Raw genomic sequence first — 18,771 nt, forward strand, 5'->3', positions numbered from 1 at the left:
GTAAAAGCAAAGCTTGCGCCAGATCAGCTGTTTTGTTTGGAATAAAAAAAAGAGTATATTGTTGTAAGAGAAACTAACGGAAGCGTATTTAAAAATGAAGAATCAAGTCAGAAGTCGCATTAGGAAAAGTCTAGTCGCACCACGTCGCACCTTGTCGGGAAGTGCAAATAGAAGAAAAACAGGTAGAAGAAATGGGAACGTGGCTGACCGATAGCGTGCATGCTTATACATTTTTGCGCAACTATTTTCATCCGCGACCTAATAGAATATCGCCGAGGTATAATCGGGTAAAGAGAAGCACTGTAAATGTTGGGTTGGGTTGCTTCTCTCCGGCTGGCTCGCGCGCTCGCTCGCGTACTCCAGAAGCCGTACGACTTAGCTTTTCGAGAGTAGCTCGGACTCTCGTCGCTCGGGAGACGGAGACTAGTCGCTCAGTATCTCTCTTGAGGTTCACCCTTTTCGCATCGCGCTGCACGCACGCCCTCGATCGTCATGGTAAAACGGGCTTCTTCTTCATCTGCTACCTTGCTCGCTGCTTTTCCGTGACAAAAGTGATACATACAGTGTGTTGCTCATCTCTCATTTGCATTTTTTTTATTTTCATTTTCGATACCTCCATCTATCTGTGCGTTTCTTTCAGTGTGCTTTCGTCATTGTCTCTCTGTCTCATTGTCTCGTTGTCGCAAGAAACTCTTGTCTATCCTCTTCTCATGCTGGTATATGAAACATTTCTGAAACATTGACAATCAAAGAAAAACAAGCATGAGAGGAATCATCATTGTTGCCATCTAGTCGAGAAAAAGTGCATCGTTTGAGAAAGCAAGTTTGTATAGCAGCACGAAAAGAAAGAGATACACAAAAAACACACACACACACACGATCGATTCCAGAATCTCATGACGTTCGTCAAGATTGGCTACATGATGATGATCATCATCTTCATTTTGATGTTCTGGACGTCGATGGTACGGATGTACGAGCTGCCCGTCCAGTATCCACCATGCTTTTTCAATCCATTATGCACCTGCTCCAAGGCTATACCTGATTTAGGCATCGTCACGTGTTTCAATGTGCCAATGCCAAGGATACCACATCCCATCAACTCCTCTAAGGTGTTTATGCTTCAACTTGAAAATAATGGGTTAAGATCGCTTCAGCCTCAATTTCTCATGAACACTGGTAAGTTTCAGTGCATTTTACTTTTTTAAATACGTGTAACCGCGTTTTTCAATTAAATATGTATTCTAGCTTATGTCCATTTTTTGCGCGTACCACCTACTTATTCGCTTTTGTAAGGCTTGCATCATTGAAAATGATTCTTCTGCATATTTTCTTTATTTATCGAATAAAAATCACTGGGCTGTTCTCACAAGGTACTTTGAAAAAGAGAAATACTGTCAACTGCAGAATATGTTTAGATTTTCTGGTGTGGGATCCTGATTTTTAAATATTTTTTTTATTAAAGACTGAATTGCGCAGTTAAATGAAAACATCGTTTTTTTTCAAAGATCTATGCGTTTATTGAATAATTTTATCAATTTTTTTTAATATTCACGCGTGCAAATCACATAACAGCAAATTCAGGTATTTAAGAATTAAATTGCTCAAATGAGTTAAAATTGTGTATAAAGGAAATTCAATTAGGGATCAGCCGACCGTTGGGTTAATCAACCAATAAGGACGATTTTATAAATTGGTCCTGAAATGGAATGACGTGTAATTATTTCGATGACTGTTCAATTGTTTCAATAACGTGCAGATCAGAATTGTTGATTAACCGATATTGAAATATTTCTGAAATAAACATTGATCAGCGTTTGTAGGATTAAGATGATTCTAATCCTTGACAAGTATTAAATTTATGGAATAACAGTTATAATTTTTGTTGATCGTTAAACAAACCAAGAGCGATGTATAATTTTGAAGTACTTTATTTCTCCGACAGTTTTCGGAAAGCTTTATTGAATTTTAAAGGAAAAAAGAAAACTGATCCTAATCTCTGAATAAAGGCCAGTGATATCGAGATTCGTTACTTGATAGCGCTGGACGATAAAAATTGACAGGCGAAAAAGAAGATTTGAAATTGCACGGCACAGACAGCGAGAGTATATGCCTTATGTGTCCCAGGTCTGTACAAGCTGCAGATCAGGCATAATCCCCTATCGGATATACCGGACGAGGCGTTCGTAGGGCTTGAAAGATCGTTGTGGGAGCTTGAACTACCCTACAACCGTCTTGTGAGGGTGCCCAGCAAATCGTTCAGACACCTTCAGAAGCTGCGGCTTCTCGATCTAACAGGTATTGGTTTTTCCTTTTTCTCGCAATCTCACAATCGCAATCTCCCTCGCTCGCAAATATATATACAATCGCCAGACTCGTGCCTTATTGTTCGCACGCCGTGAAACATCACTGCACGGTCTTCACAGTTACGTCAATGTAAATTACACGTGATCGCGACGTCACACGTGTAAAATTGAAGAAAAAGAGATTACAAGTAAACGCTCACTTGAAAGAGTAAACAGACTAGATTACGTATTTTAATGTTTCTCAGGCAATCAAATCTCACGCATAGCCGCGGACAATTGGCGAGGCTTGGAGAACTCATTGCAGACTCTGCGAATGGGCCGTAACACTATCGACAAGTTACCAGCTGATGCGTTTGCTGGACTAACCTATCTCGAGTATCTCGATTTGCGCGAGAACAGTTTGAAAGAAATAGACCCATCGGTTTTCCGCGATGGCATGGCTCATCTGACACATCTCTACCTCAACGATAATCAACTCAATATGATACCTTACAATCAACTGTCGGCGCTGAAGCGTATGCGAGTGTTGGATCTGAGTTACAATCGTATTTCCAAGATGATACATCCTCAAATGGAGGCGGAAATTAAAAATGTACAAATGAATTTAGATATTCTCAGGCTCGATTACAATCAGATTGACGTGTTGTTGCCGGGATCTTTTCAACATTTCTACAAAGTTAATAGGACTTATCTGAACGGGAATCCCATTCTTAATATTGAGGTAATATTTAGATGCTTTTTCGTTGAAAAATAGATTCACGGCTTAAAAGTTCGAAACTATATTCGAAAGGGAAATTTTTTTATAAAAAATACCAATCCAAGTAATATTAAATAGTACAGTTGAGCCTCAAATTTTCGTCGATATCATTACTGTATATTACATAAAAAAATAACTGTTTTGTATTCAAGGAAGGTGCATTCAAAAATTCAAGAATCCGTGAGCTTTACTTGACCGATTGCGATTTATACGACGTTGACTCGCCAGATTTTATGGGGTTGGAATCATCGTTGGAATTATTAGATCTTTCTGGCAATAATTTGACATCATTGCCGAATCGTATCTTTCAGCAGTACGACTACTTGCGAACTCTCATTTTCGCGGAGAATCATATCGTCACATTTAATCCAAGTAAAATTGATTACTTAATATGATGTAGTTTCCGGATTTGGGGCTGCAAGCAAAAACTAAATTCTGCTGCATATACTTTTTAAGTTACAATGAGACTCAATAAGAGCTGAAAACTTTGCATTTAGTTTTCGTTTGGCCCCTGAACAGTATACTCATAAAAATCTCAGTTCTTAATTACTCTGCAGCTGAAGTGTTCAACGGATTTCAATACTCTTTGTATCATTTGGATTTGAGTGGACAACAGAATGGACAGATATCATTACAAGATTTGCGAACAATGCGAAATTTAAGACACTTGCATATCTCCAAGATGCCAGGATCGACATTGTCGCCGAATGATTTTCTCGAGTTTGGAATGGATATAAAAGAGCTGAGGATTACTCAAAGTAACTTGCAGACTATTAAGAATCATGCATTTCAACATGTTCGGGGAATCAAATATTTAGATTTCTCGGAAAATTCTATCTCGTCGATTGAAGATGATGCATTTTCTGAGGTACAAAAATCATCTTCTTTTCATCATTATTCTATTCTATTGGTAGAATCGAAAATACGTATATACTTTTCCTTCAAGGTTGGAAATTCATTGATGATTCTAAAAATCGCCCATGGACTGTCACTTAGTGAATTACCAAATAAACCTTTTAAATCTTTGACCAACTTGCAACATTTGGATTTTAGTAACAACAAGATAAGGTCTATGCCAGAGACTTCGTTTCATTTTTTAAAGAGAATAAGACGAATTGAATTGCAAGACAATGAGATAGATTCTATTAAAAAGGGAACTTTTCAGGTAATACTTGAATCGGAAAATAATATTATTGCGTCTATTTATGATCTATAATTTTTCAGGGAGATATTCATTCATCATTGGAAGACGTTAATTTTGGTTACAATCGTATCAACAGCTTAGCCACTCACACGTTTGTTGATTTACCAATATTAGGAACTATCAATCTTGAAGATAACACAATCAGCAACATCGAAAGACGTGCTTTTATGAACATGAACAAATTAAAGTATATCACTTTGAGAGGTAACAAGATAAAGACTATGCATGACGAAGCTTTCCAGGTAGATCAACAATTCTGCATACTTTCTGTCGTGAAAAAAGATGTGAATTTCATACGGATGTAACTTTTTTTTCACAGAATCTACCTGAACTAGAATTTTTAGACATCGCCTACAACGAACTTTCCGAGTTTGATTTTGGCGCTTTCGACCAAGTTGGGACGTTATCATCATTCAAAGTCAACGCTAGTCACAACAAGATTCATCGACTAACAGTGAACAGTTCATACTCGTCATCCATAATTAACAATAGTAAGTTGCAAAATCACTTGAATTACATAATTTTTATTTGTAGATTCAATGTATTTTCCAGTGAGCGGAATGATGCAATCAAATATCAAAGTACTCGATTTTAGCTGGAACAATATCACCGAGATAATGCGTTACTACTTCAAGCCAGTGGAATACTCGCTAACGCATTTGTATCTATCGCACAATGATATTTACAATGTGACTCAAGGTGTTTTCGGAAATATGCCACATCTACAGTGGCTTGATCTCAGTTATAATGATCTGATGGAGATAGATTTTGATTGTTTTAGAGAGACAAGGAATCTTCAAGTGCTCAAGTTTTCTCACAATAATCTCATGGATATCCCTGGGGAATCGTTCAAACCACTGAAAAAATTGCGAATAATTGACTTATCGCATAACAGATTAAGAACTCTCACGGACAATTTATTTATGGAAGCCAATATCGAGAGTCTTGATCTGTCCCATAATCAATTCATGAGATTGCCCATCAAAACTATGTCAATGTCTGCGGCTGCCAGTTTGTCGATACTTGACTTGTCCTGGAACTTTTTGTCTGGAGTACACAATACCGATGCCATATTTAGATTGCGAGTAAGTTACAATTTCAAGTTCAGTAATTCTGAATAATTATGTTCTAAATAAAATTCACGATGTAATGATGAACGCTAAGAATTCGGAATTCATGGCAACAAACAGACCATAGACTCGTTAAATATTTCATGTAATATACATATAGTATATGGTTGAAAGAACAGTAAATTAAAATCTGTATCACGTGGGATATTAATAACGACAGGTATCAACTAACAAAATACTTATAATATGGAGTTCATTTAGTAACTGCAATACTTTTTAAAAAACAATACTAAATTTCATTTTTCTTTAAAAAATACATAAACTTTCAATTTAATTAAAATTCTTTGTTAGATAAGCACATACATATTTGTACTTACGTAGTTTCATGAATTTTGTTTCATTGGATTGGACGCACTCACGTCCATTTCGTAATAAAATAAGCCTATTCACCTTTAATATAATAAACCTATTCGACGTATAGCTCTCGTTAACACATAGTAGCTTTCGAAAAGCTCACATCGCTATAAAAAGCAATGACATAATTAAAGTTAACGTTTATACTATCTCATAAAAATACATAAAAAAAGAAGGCGGGAATGGCTGGAGGTTGTTATTGGATTTTCCCGTAGATAAGTAAATTCTTGGATTGTCGATGCCCTTATTTTTTCAATTGATGGAATTTGTAGGGCTTGACTTGGCTCGATTTGTCCTACAACCGACTGGTGAGACTTGATGACGGCGTATTTTCCGATTTGCCGCAATTGTCCTATCTCGATCTCAGCCACAATAAACAGTTGATCCTGGAACCCAGAGGAAGGACTTTTCATGGACTGGAGGATTCTTTGCTTTTTCTTGGACTCAGCAATATTTCTTTACTATCGGTAAATAACTTTTTATTACGTATATTGTGTGTTAAATATAATAAAATCGAATTTTTTAATATTTTTCCATGATCCGCCCCAAAAAGAAGGACGAAGTAAGAATCATGATATTAAAAAAAATCATAAGTAACTGTTCATTACGCATGTATTGAATCATGTTTCGTAATTATGTGACATTTCATAATTATATTAATGCAATCGAAACTTATGATTTGCGATCATGACTCATTCCCATGTAATTAATATCAGACAATCACATTAGCAGTTAAGAGTGTAAATCATTGAGGAAATTCATGTTTGCGTGTGAATATTCAAAGCACCTGGAGATATTGTCTAATATGGTTGCTTGTTTACGAAAAAACCTCGCGTAGGTCCCGGAATTACCATTCCAACATCTGCAAAGGCTTCATCTGGCGAATAATGAGTTGGCTTCTGTACCAGCGGAGATGGCGTCGAACTTGACGAGCCTCCATTCACTAGACTTGAGTCACAACGACCTTACCGTCGTTCCACTTATTACCCATGCTCTGCCCAACTTACGGATGTTCAATATCGCCTACAATCCAATTACGATAATCACGAACACGAGTTTCCTCGGGATCGCCGATAGTCTCGAAGAGCTCGATATACGCGGCCTTTCTCTCTCCACTTTTGAGGTTTGTTCCGCTTTCGTTCTCTGCTCGCTGCTGCTTAGTGAGCTACATTGTCTTTAATTCACTTAGCCGTTGTACTACTTTTGATAAACCAATGAACCGCTGCTCTTTTCTACCTTGCATGAAAATATTTCTTTTCTCACGAAATGCCATATTTCGCTAGTCTTGGCTTTCCTCTAATTTCAATAATTTGTTATAAACAGGCTGGAGCGTTGTGCAAAGCATCGAAATTACGAAGACTCTACTGCACCGCGTATACAGGGTTAAAGCATTTCAACTTCCCTAATTTCTTGCAATACAACCATGGTCTGAGGCATTTATTTATTGACGTAAGTGACAGTCTCAAAAAAGTTGACTCGATGTTCAATCCTCAAATTTTTCAATGATCGTAGGTTCAAAACGAGACGAATTTGGAAAAGGAAATGAAAGGCCCATTCCCGGTGAAATTGTACAACTTCACGTTCAACGGCCGAGCACTAAAAAGTATTCATTCGGATGTCTTACACGTGAGAATGACGAAATCTAATATGATTCAAGTGATTTTTATGCAGGACATTACGATGTGCCAAACGAAAATTTGCTTTACACACAGGGAATGAAAAACCCTCATCTTCACTTTGGTCTCTTCAATACTAGTGTCAACAGCGTGCAGAAGGACATATTCGCACGTGCCGAGCTCGTAAGGAACGTGACTGTCGAGCTTCGAAACAACGATATTCGCACTTTACACAACCCGTCCAATGCGTACAAACCGGCTGTGCCGGGTAAACGATTCCTTCTTAGGCTTCGCATGCGTGGTAGTCATATGAATTGCGACTGTGACATCGGGTAATTAATCTCCTTTTTTTCAATATCATGAAAATATTTCGAAATGTCTAATTTGTACTTTTCCTATTTCAGTTGGATTGAGATGTGGCAGCGAAAGCACAGACAGTACGAAGAAGATCGCTGCATGTCGCATAACGAGTTGAACAATTACGAGCGAGAGGAGGGAAGTGAATACGAGTGCTGGGACAATGGATGGGATGACGATTTGAGGGAGAGCTTTTGTGAGAACAAAAATAAAATGCCCGTGTCGGAGGCCCTCAAAGCTGATCTTGAGTGCGGATGGTCAGTTGGTACCAAGTTGCAACTTTCCAAAATGCTCGCTTTGTCTTTTGTGACTGCGATGCTCGTTACACTTTACTAATCTCTAAAATAGAAAATTTTTTACGTGTGATTGTGAGATATAACATTATTAGACTGCTATGAAACAATGAAAATGAGGGTTGTTGATAGTTGATGATTGAGTGGCTTATTATTTTACACTAACAGTATGAGACGTTCGATAAACAATTATCAACAAGATGGTGTTTCTTAAAATTTTGGTTTTAAAGAAATACCACAGATACCAGGATAAGACGAATTTTACCAACGGTATTTTGAAGAATAATCTTTTATAAATCTTTTACAAATTTCACGGTGATTAACGAACTTACATAAAGCGTGTGGACTAAGCTGTACCAGCTTAGCCTTTACAGCTTTTATGGCTTACGCGCATTTGTACCTTATCGGAAAGAAACTTTATATATTTATATCTATATATATATATAGATATATGTATATATATATTCTTGTGAATACATTTTTTATATACATTCATTTTAGGCACAATTATCACCAACATTTTTATATGCGCTGATGTGCCATTTGTTTCAAGTTGTAAATGACTAATTTATGAAATGAATTAGTTCATTTTATAAGATTGCATCATACGAATAAATATTATGATAATAATACCATGCGAACGTTTCAAACCACGTGCATAAACAATTCTAACGTAAAATAACACGTATGTGGTTACATTCAAGTAGTCTACTCATTGCTAAATTTGAGTGTAATAGTCACATAAAGGTTTGACATTCGGATAAAAGCGATTATAAAGTACATTGTTGCAAATTAAATTCCAACGATTTTCACGATATAGATCTTGAGATGCAAACCCTATGTTTGAATTTAAATAATATAATTTTTGCATGCTTCACTGATACATATTTGGAGTGTTGCTGAATCCATGTTTTCTTTTTGATGATATACATGGATATTAATTTCGAACATAGTTAGAACGAAAAATATATACTAAATATAATAGAAGGTTTTTTTAAATATTTAATTGTAGTAAAATAATCACTCTGACAATGTTAACGAAAATGTCTACTTTCTAATAAGCTCCATACAACATAGTTAATGCCTAATTTTTTGTGAATGTTTTAAGCATTGAGCCTTGCAGTGTATTGTATTTGAGGTCATTTCATTTCACATGTAAAAATTATTCGAAAAAATTGCATTTTTCAATAAAGTTTCGAAGTACATTGCAAAAATTTGCTGAAACGCATAATTCTTAAGAGTTTTTTCATTTTTGTACGATTTCATTGATTGCAAGACTTGAGTCCCTGTTATTTGTTGGTTTTCCGTTGATTGTAAGAAAATGATATGATATTTATACATCAATCAAATGTTTATATGTAAACATAAATATTCATTCTTTTTACTATGTATATAAATACTAAAAGCTTATAATTATACAAATAGTTAATCTTGCCTATATATCTAATTGAACTTTCAAGATATAATCTTGAATGTAACAACGTTTGTTAATTTGATTATTCATATCTTTTTTGACGAGAATTATAATAATAAATATTATTAATTTTTTTTGTTCTTTTCCGACAGCTTTATCTATGATAAAGATGAAATAAAATGATTTTAGGGTGCTAATGACATGTTAAACGAGCAAATCCCTATTCATCGAAATTGACCTTCAATTTTAAGGAATTGCGAGATAGGTACATATTTTCCCAAGTACAGACACAGTTTACAGTTTTAAGAAAGTTTCTGAAGTTACTAAAAATATATCAAAAATTATAATAATTAAGTAACTTTTGTAATGACGTAGTAGCATTGAATGAATCTATTTACTTTTTGTAATTAATTAATCTATTTGCATTAGCATACGATCGACAGCCTGCATATAATTTATCACGTAATAAGCAATGTCATGTAATTATAAACGACTCGTATTCGATTAGTCGAATATGGAGGGAGAAAATATAAATTCACCGATTTACTTGATATCAATTTGTCGATAATGTCTCAACCTCTAATTGTATATTTGAAATATGCAGATTTAATTAAGCTTATAAATATCTCTTATAATACGTAATTGATTATTATCTTGTTCATATTCAAGAAATAACGAAAATTGTAAACAAGTTGAAGAATTTTAATGTACTACTATTTCCTGAAATAAATTACTTAATTTTCTTAAACAAAGCGATTTTCTAATGAGATCCTGAAAAACAATGTTTATACAATGTAAAAGTTTATTACATCAAGTACCCAAAAAATTAAACTCAATTAATGATTAATCGTATAACATGATTTTTGTGAGAATATCAAAGGCCATATGAATAACCGGCCAAACTATGACACCGAAAATAAATACCAAGCAAATGTAGATGCAGGTTATTTGTGCGGCAAAGATCGACATTTTCATGATGATTTGTTTAACATTTTCCGTCTCCTTTAGATATATTACTTTGTCAAGAACGAACCGTACAATGTGCAAAAATATCTGAAAGAGTTGATGATGTTTTCAACAATTTCTTATACTATTATTGAATAACTAACAATAAGGACCTCTAAAATTGCAGGTGCAATGTTAAGAACGACGTAGAATAGCGCGAATAAGCAGCGCCCAGTTGCTTGGCCCAGGATTCTAATCAAAGTAGAAAATGAATATTCTTCGCAAGATATTCCGCGAAGCTCTTGATAATCCACTAGATATTTTCGTATCTTCATCAAAACTGATTCATTCTCCATTTCTTTAACGATGATTAAGTCTTCTATACTTAAATTTTCTAAATTCGTTCAAACACAAATTTCAGAAATTTAATTTATTTAGACCTCCGAAGAAAGTAATAGAAATATACCCCTTTTTAAATCATTCCACTGTGTATTATCCAAATTTTGCATGTAACTCGAGGAGCTATACTTCAATTTGACAGTATTTTCAGCTGTTTGCAGAATTGAAAGATTTGGATATTCATCATCTTTATCGATCATCTGATCAATTTTGTTACCGTTTACCCCTAAAGGTTTCGAGCATAAATACGTGCTGTTGAACATTTTCTGATTCTTATCTCCAGATTCATCTTTATCGTTACTGTCAAGTGATTGATCTGAGTGATCTTTAGTTTCACAATGACACTTCAAGCTTTGGTGAATTTCGGATGAATTTGATCGATTTTTCTAAATTTATGGTAAAAAATAACAAATTATTTTCGATTCGGTGTACTGCTCAATAACTGCACTTATTCTAGATATTGACTATAAATAATTCAAATTTATGAAATTTAACATGTTTATAAAACTTACATCGAGGTTAGTGCTATTTTCAATGACATCTCCACATTGAAGTTGATCAACTAAAACTCTATCGAATTTAGATTTGTCTGCAACCATTTTTATAAACAATAAACCTACACTTTTGAAAGTAAAGCAATAATGATTTTGACAAATGAAATTTTTTGGAGTAAAAAAATTAGTTCATTTTTTATGAAAAACGATGAAGATAATCTATCTAACCAAACGGTGTTTATAAATAACGTGAAAAACAATTGAGTGGCTTCATATGAACTCTATGAGTATCAATACGTTTTGAAAATAAACTACCAAATATCATTATACTTGATTGAAATGATTTACAAATTTTCAATACATTGGAATAGATAACATTATTCTTATTTCTATTTACAACACCATAGCATCAACGTTAGTTAGACTACTCAAAAGAATATTTTCAAGTGTAAGAGCATTATCTGAAAAAAAAACTTGTTTAATTATCATTATATTATCATTATATACAATTATATTTGGTTACGTTTACGTACCCAACTGATACCATTGATCGTAGTTTCCAGCATCAGCACGAGCCGAATTCAACGCATAACGTATTGCGATTGGAATTGAACAACTCATACAGAGTGGGGGTTCACCAGTAGCTAAGCGTTAATATATTTTTACAAAAAAAAGTTACTCAGAAAATTTGAAATTATTAATTTTATATATACGTTTATATTAGCTTATACCTTTCGATCGCAAAATTCCATATGGGTTTGGAGCGTTGCGACGAAATGAAACTCTGAAATCGACCGGAATATCCTTAGCGCCGGGGATTTTGTAATTCTATAAAAAAAAAAAAAGAATTTTCAGAAAAATAAAATTTAAGCTGACGATGCATATTTTACTTACCCACGTTCTGTAATTGGTCAAACCACCAGTTTCCGGATCATAGATCAAATCTTCACACGTCCAGTAACCGATTCCCATAACGAACGCACCTTCTACTTGACCAACGTCAATCTTTGGGCTCAAACTAACTCCAGCGTCTTCCATAATATCTACACGGTGGATCAAGTGTTGACCTGTAAGCATATCTACTTCTATTTCTGCAACTGTCACACCATAAATAGCGTATGGCTTTATTTCTTCTTGGGTCTCAGTGAACCTGCGCGAATGTGATCGTATTAACTTAGTTTGAATTCCTATATATTTCTATTATAATAAACAATGCACTATTTAATATTACGTGTAAGTCTAACTTACATGTAAGAAGCACACATATCAATATTGCTATTATAAGCTTCAAGCACTAAATCTGGCCATGAAGGATTGCCTCCAAGTTTTTCTCTGATTGGTTTTAATCTTTTTAAAAGTTCTCTACATGCCATTACAGTCGCCTATACAGAGTTGGAAATAGTTTAATTATAAACGAAATTGTGCTATTGCATGTGTAATATTACGTAACTCACGTATCCGCATGCATCGCTGCCAAAGCTACCGCCTGTATTAGAACTATTAGGGGATGTCAGACTGATACTTGGTTTGATACTCACCATGTTTACATCTATCCCAAAGGTGTAAGCTACTATTTGAGCAACCTATAATGAAGACAGAAACTTCAAAAGTTCAACTTCTGTTGTATATTGCTTTATACTTAGAAGAAAATATATGTTGCTAGTATAAACTTACCTTAGTATGCAGTCCTTGACCCATTTCGATACCGGCCGTTGTTACGGATACTGAGCCATCTCGCGCGTGTATTGAAACTAAGGAATGATAGTTTCCGATAATTTGGAATGGGTACTTCATTGGTACAATGGATATTCCTCGTTTTTTCCATCGATTTTCCTAGAAGAATATAATTTATCAATTATTGCGCTAAACATTAATTTTTTGTGATTGAATATTACAATATTGAAGTTGTCAACTGCAGTTTTCCGCTGCTCATAATCCGAAGTCTTCTTCAATTCTTCGATCATTGGAATTAAAGTTTCTTTATCGGCAGGGTTCATGTTAATTATTTTAACATCAAGCGCATCTCTTCCTGTTACTCTCGCTATTCTTTCCATGATATGCTCGACTGTCGCTATACCTTCAGCCGAACCTATATAACATTCGATAGATAGAGAATTGTAGGATTGTTAAGCACTAAATAGTAGTATAATCTTAAGCAATTAAAAACTACCTGGTGATCTGCACCAAGTATTTGATGGAACATCAGTTATGACATCAAAACCAGTCATATTCCACGTGGAATTATCATAACAATTGTAGAAATGGTGAATTGTAATCAATGCGTGTGACTCGTTGAAAGCGGCACCACAATTGCCCCAATAATTGCCATTTAACTCTTGAATCTTGCCATCGTCGTCAACGGTCAAATCGTATTCAACGTACGCCGAGGTTCGTTTACCAATCGTACGCATATTGTCTTCGATTGACATTACTAAACGCGTTGGTCGATTCAATAAGTGACAAGCTAATGCACAGGCGCAGGCGATTTGTGTGGCGCGACTGATCTTCGCACCGTATGCTCCACCTAACCTTCTCACACTGACGTTTATGCTGCAATAACAAATTAATTGATTGATTAAAACGTTATGGTTTAATTATTTATTTGATTGTATTCTTTACCTATTTATTTTTACACCTAGTACTGTGGCAATACTTCCCTGTACCAAATCCATATACTGAGTGGACGAAAATACATCCATGCCATCTTCAACAGGGATGCAGACGCAAGATTGAGTTTCCATGTGGAAATGATATTGGGGCCCACACTCGTAGCTACCTTTTATCCTGTGTTTTGGATTTTTTCCTGTCATGCAATATAACAATTAATAAAAAACGTGTTTGAGGTAGTTGATTGACTTTTACGATGTAATTGTAACATGAATGATACCTGCTGGTTGTTTAGCAGGTATTTCGACTACTTTCTTTATACGCATTTTATCATTATTTGCTATAACATCGCGTACGGTTACCATGGGCTTTCGTCTTGGCCCGTCGGGGTAGACAATGCTCACTTTCGATGCTGCCATGTGAGCTATTGTACGAGATTTAGCGACGATCATCCCGTATGCTTGACCTGCATATGTTATTTCTTTATCTGCAAATAGCTAGACAAGGAAGAACTTTTTATATCGATATTGAGATATTAGATATTAAATATTATTATCGAGATTTGCTTATTTGATTTGGCTGGATACGTACAGATTCATCGTATGATAAAAATAAAGGCCATTTATTGCCTGAATTAATAAATGAATTTTTTCCTGGAATATCTTTAGCTAAATAGAATGCTATGACGCCATCTATATTCTAAAGAAAGTAAATTATATTATAGATAAATGAGAGACAACTTGAAATGTTTGTGCAAGCCTCTGTATATATTTTAATAGTATTAATGAATCATAATACATTATAATTATTTACCATGGCCTCTTCGTATTGTATCTTAACAATAGCACCCGGCCTTTCAGCTAAAGTTAAAACGCAAAATACTTCGTTATCGTTGGTAATAATATCATCGATGTATTGACCTTCGCCAGACGTTTGATAGATTGATCCAATTTTTGGCATTGGTTGATTCAGTGGCCATAAATTACGATCTGTATCGAAATCCTGTCTTCCTGAGGATAATTCTCTATTTAGTAGAGATCCACCATTCTGCAATTTTGGATCTGCTTTGTTACCGTACATTTTCAAAACATACTATGGAAAGGAAAATATAAAGTACGGCGATTACAGTATATAGAATTTTATTCTATTGTTAAACTTGTTTATAAAATACCTTATAAAATAAAGATACAGCGAGAAGTTGTCGAAATTCAGGCTTGTATTCTGGCAAAACATGATCTGGATTCAACTCGGATGTTAATATATTTAAGCCTTTTTTCAATGTCATTAAATCAAATATTGATTTTCCGACAAAAAATTCTTCAGTCTTCGTGGCATGAAGCTTCAAAATATATTGTTTATAATTGTTGTTAAAATTCACCTTTAAAAAATACAGTATAAATTTCATTTACTCACAAAATCTGGTCTTATGCCACCAAATATCAAATTCGGTTTCTCTAGAATGTCGCCGTTGCTGTTTAATTTGAATAAGAAACCAGCATTGACAATAGCATGAGCATTTTGAGCTCTCGGCATGATCTATATATATACACACACACACATATATATATATATATATATATATATATATATATATATATATATCCTAAATCTATATATATATTAAATTTATATTAAATTAGATCTATATATATATATATATTAAATTTAGTGTTCTTTGGGGTTCCTTTATTATTTTCTATCTAATCAATAAATTTGTTCTAAGTGATATTATATGAACATACCTTATAGCTATTGTACTTGAAATCTTTTATACTCAAAGATGGAAGAATTATACTGTAAATTAACTTTTTATTCATTTTTGTACTCAAAAATTCGAGAAGAGTCATGCTTATCTTTGAATCTGGAGAGTCCACTGTTTACAGAAAGAATAACTATTAACCCCATAGTTATGACATTGCTTACGCTAATAGTACAAATTTTATGTTATTTACAAATATGTATTTGTGCTCCAGCAGTTTCTAATATCAAGAATATATCCGAAGGAAATTCGTGGTACTGATTTTTTATCATCAGATTTCCAGCTATTGTACCAATCTATAAAATTAAAAAATCAAAGCTCTCGCGATACATTCATAAAATCATTTCACAATTTTGATCATTGAAGAAGAATCATTTTACTCACATTCCTAATAGGGATACTTGCAACGAGATCAATGTGCTTTGCCATACGATTTAAGTATTCAAATCCAGGTTCATTGGAGTATTTCTCAAATGCAGTTTTGGCCATTGAAAGAGTAACATTTGCCCCTAATATTAAGGAGTCCTTTGTTTTCTCAATTCTGTGTAAGTCAGAAATATTGTTAACGTCAATGTATATTTGAATTTTTTTAGATCGGTAAACACCTAAAATAAACGTAAATCGGTAAAGAAAATGCTATTTGGCGTCAACGGAAAATTGTCTGTATACCATGAGCCGTGTTTCCGCCATTGATTATGTACGATGCATCTGGAATTTTTCGAAATATTTCAAAGACATGATCTATGGTTAGCACTTTATGGAATTGTACAGAATCTTTGAATTCGACATAGATAGTTCGAGGAATACTCGATTCATAAACAATCTTCAAATCATTGCATGTATTATTACACATCTTTTTGGGGCAATTCTTACATGCTTGAATCTCATATAATTCCTGAAAAGAATTATTATTGAAATTGTACAGGTCATAATTTAAATCCACAAATGCATTTTTTTGGTACCTCGATATCTTTTATTTTCGCCTTCATCATCGGTGGCGCATCACTAGCAAAACTCTTGAAGGTATCTAAAATAGGTCTATATCCGGTGCATCGACAGAGATTACTTGCAAACGAATTCTCTATTTCTTTCATTGTCATCTTGCCATTTTGCGCAAGACTACACAACAAAATCAACGATTTATAATTGCATTACGTTCAGATATTATTTATTTTGCTCACCTAAACATATTCATGACCCATCCCGGGGAGCAAAAACCACATTGTGAGCCATTCATATCGGCGAGTGCTGCTTGTAATGTATGGTAACCTTTCTTCCGGTTACCAATCCCTTCTATTGTTGTGATTTTCCAACTTGTTTAAACAGGGAAAAAATGAATTAATTATTATTAAAAATCTAATGAGCTACCGAGTGAAGAATTTGTTGCCGTGTTACCCATCACAAATGTAAACTGGGACAAGGCAAGAGTTCACAGATATTACATGGCTATTCATTTCCGCTACTACAATGCACGCGCCACATCCTCCTTCGTGGCACATAGCTTTCGTACCTTTTAGCTTAATAACATCCCGAATAAACGTATTTAGCGATGTATCCACAGGTATGTCGTTAAATACTAAAATCATTAATACATTATTTTAAATACCATCTCAGTCATGAAATAACAATAACGATTCGAAATAATTACCTTTGTACGTTATATTATTTAACGTTATTTGAATCGTATCATCCCCATTACGAAACGTAGTTGAAGACTCACTGAATTTTACAAAAACATATCCAAAATAAGATTGTTTTAATTTTCAGAAATTCTAAAATTTTATTGGAATTTTCTATTTTTAACGCATGCATCGGTTCATAATTTAGTAAAGTTCGAACTCAAGATCAAGTTAGAATGATCTGAGTAGACATTTAATCGAGTAGGTAACTAACTGACTTTACATTGGTATCTCGTCTCAAGGCATGCTCTCTTAATAATCGTAGTATGCTTGTTGTTATATTATTTTATTTTAAACTGTTCAATATTAATGTACACATTGTAGTTTAATAATTGAATAACATAGCGATAATCCTTTTTTATATCTTAGCGGTTTTTTGTTTGACTTACAAGTTCCTGAACAATACAGCGTAAAAATATTAAAATTAAATAAATAGAAAGGTTTTTACTTCAAGTAGGCACAATAACTGAGAAAGAGTCAGTTTTATTGATGATTCAAATTTTGAGATACTATGGTAAAAGTATGAAATGATCAATCGTTTGAAATTTATACTAACGACTAAAGGTCGTTATTAGTTTATTATAACAGACCAATCACCTACTGCGTATAACATCAATCAAATTAATACGTTGCATAAATAATATTAAAAACTATTTGTTTTTAACTATAAAATCTAATTATTTCTACAATATATTTATGGCACGTTTGAAATGTTGGAAACTTACATTTGTTTCAAATTACTTTCTCCTTGATCCATCTTTAAGATGATTCAGAAAATAATTGTATTTTATGTACGTGGTAATATAATATCAGATCCTTTCTGTTTTTATGATTTACTCTGAATGACCAATAACACTTTTGTTTGCTAAGAAATTTAGAAACTTACTTTGTGCTCAACAGTCCAATCACTACTGAATGGTAAAAAATCCCTTTCTCTCTCTCTCTCTCTCTGAAATGTTCCCCACTCGTAAAGCTTGAGCAACAAGTGCAGTTCGATGTAATCTTTTTCTATATTCCTGTTTGTATGAACAGGATCTGACGTAACGATAATTTAAAAAATAAAAAAGTGTTCAGTGCCTCACCAATGCTATGTGTAAACATTTTAAGCTTATAAATTTTTTATATCCCAATGTTCAAATACTTGCCTATTATTTATACTAAAGTTCGAGGATATTTTGTTAAGATCTAATGGAATAAGGAATTCTATGTAATATACTATTCAGTTTCAATCCGAACATTTTATAAGCTTTCTGATCTGAGAAACGCATTACAAATATTATATATATATGCATAGTCTTAACAAATTTGTAGCGCAATAAAGTTCGCTATCAGATCTCACATATATGACGAATTATTAAGCGTAGCGGCATCAAATCAGGGTGCTCGGGAGAGCTCGTTGGTCATTAAGTAAAAATGGTAAGCAGACTAGCTTGGGGTCCTCAGATGGAGTTACGTCG

General features: G+C 34.0%; 3 protein-coding genes across 4 annotated transcripts; 1 reads left to right on the forward strand and 2 right to left on the reverse strand.

The window, feature by feature from the left end:
- Positions 1–448: 448 nt before the first annotated feature.
- Positions 449–10,148, forward strand: LOC131662896 (chaoptin). 2 transcript variants are annotated; one of them, XM_058932873.1, is made up of 16 exons: positions 449–495; positions 891–1,179; positions 2,128–2,298; positions 2,552–3,027; positions 3,216–3,435; positions 3,603–3,931; positions 4,010–4,228; positions 4,288–4,509; positions 4,587–4,758; positions 4,802–5,352; positions 6,024–6,218; positions 6,590–6,874; positions 7,075–7,200; positions 7,264–7,377; positions 7,464–7,699; positions 7,772–10,148. In XM_058932873.1, the coding sequence occupies exons 1-16, from the start codon at positions 493–495 to the stop codon at positions 8,058–8,060; spliced, it is 3,897 nt and encodes a 1,298-aa protein (XP_058788856.1). In that variant the 5' UTR covers positions 449–492; the 3' UTR covers positions 8,061–10,148. The 2 variants fall into 2 exon arrangements, with proteins under 2 accessions (XP_058788856.1, XP_058788857.1); XM_058932874.1 differs by having other exon boundaries at positions 4,820–5,352.
- A 126-nt stretch (positions 10,149–10,274) lies between these two features.
- Positions 10,275–11,374, reverse strand: LOC131662865 (uncharacterized). The gene is made up of 4 exons (XM_058932836.1): positions 11,288–11,374; positions 10,843–11,161; positions 10,550–10,770; positions 10,275–10,484 (listed from the first exon to the last, which is right to left on the reverse strand). Exons 1-4 carry the CDS (start codon positions 11,372–11,374, stop codon positions 10,275–10,277), a joined length of 837 nt encoding a protein of 278 aa, XP_058788819.1.
- Positions 11,375–11,655: 281 nt separating this feature from the next.
- Positions 11,656–18,071, reverse strand: LOC131662866 (xanthine dehydrogenase/oxidase-like). Its single transcript, XM_058932837.1, has 24 exons — positions 18,040–18,071; positions 17,284–17,354; positions 17,031–17,211; positions 16,817–16,948; positions 16,598–16,754; positions 16,305–16,530; positions 16,020–16,240; positions 15,829–15,931; positions 15,619–15,749; positions 15,290–15,412; positions 15,048–15,215; positions 14,690–14,968; positions 14,468–14,575; positions 14,157–14,373; positions 13,889–14,072; positions 13,440–13,819; positions 13,165–13,358; positions 12,944–13,102; positions 12,724–12,852; positions 12,518–12,651; positions 12,164–12,419; positions 12,001–12,097; positions 11,803–11,913; positions 11,656–11,730 (listed from the first exon to the last, which is right to left on the reverse strand). The coding sequence occupies exons 1-24, from the start codon at positions 18,069–18,071 to the stop codon at positions 11,663–11,665; spliced, it is 3,861 nt and encodes a 1,286-aa protein (XP_058788820.1). The 3' UTR covers positions 11,656–11,662.
- Positions 18,072–18,771: the final 700 nt, after the last annotated feature.

The sequence above is a fragment of the Phymastichus coffea genome, unplaced genomic scaffold (assembly GCF_024137745.1).
Source record: "Phymastichus coffea isolate CEN01 unplaced genomic scaffold, Cenicafe_Pcof_1.1 PCOF00028, whole genome shotgun sequence".
Classification (NCBI taxonomy): Eukaryota; Metazoa; Arthropoda; class Insecta; order Hymenoptera; family Eulophidae; genus Phymastichus; species Phymastichus coffea.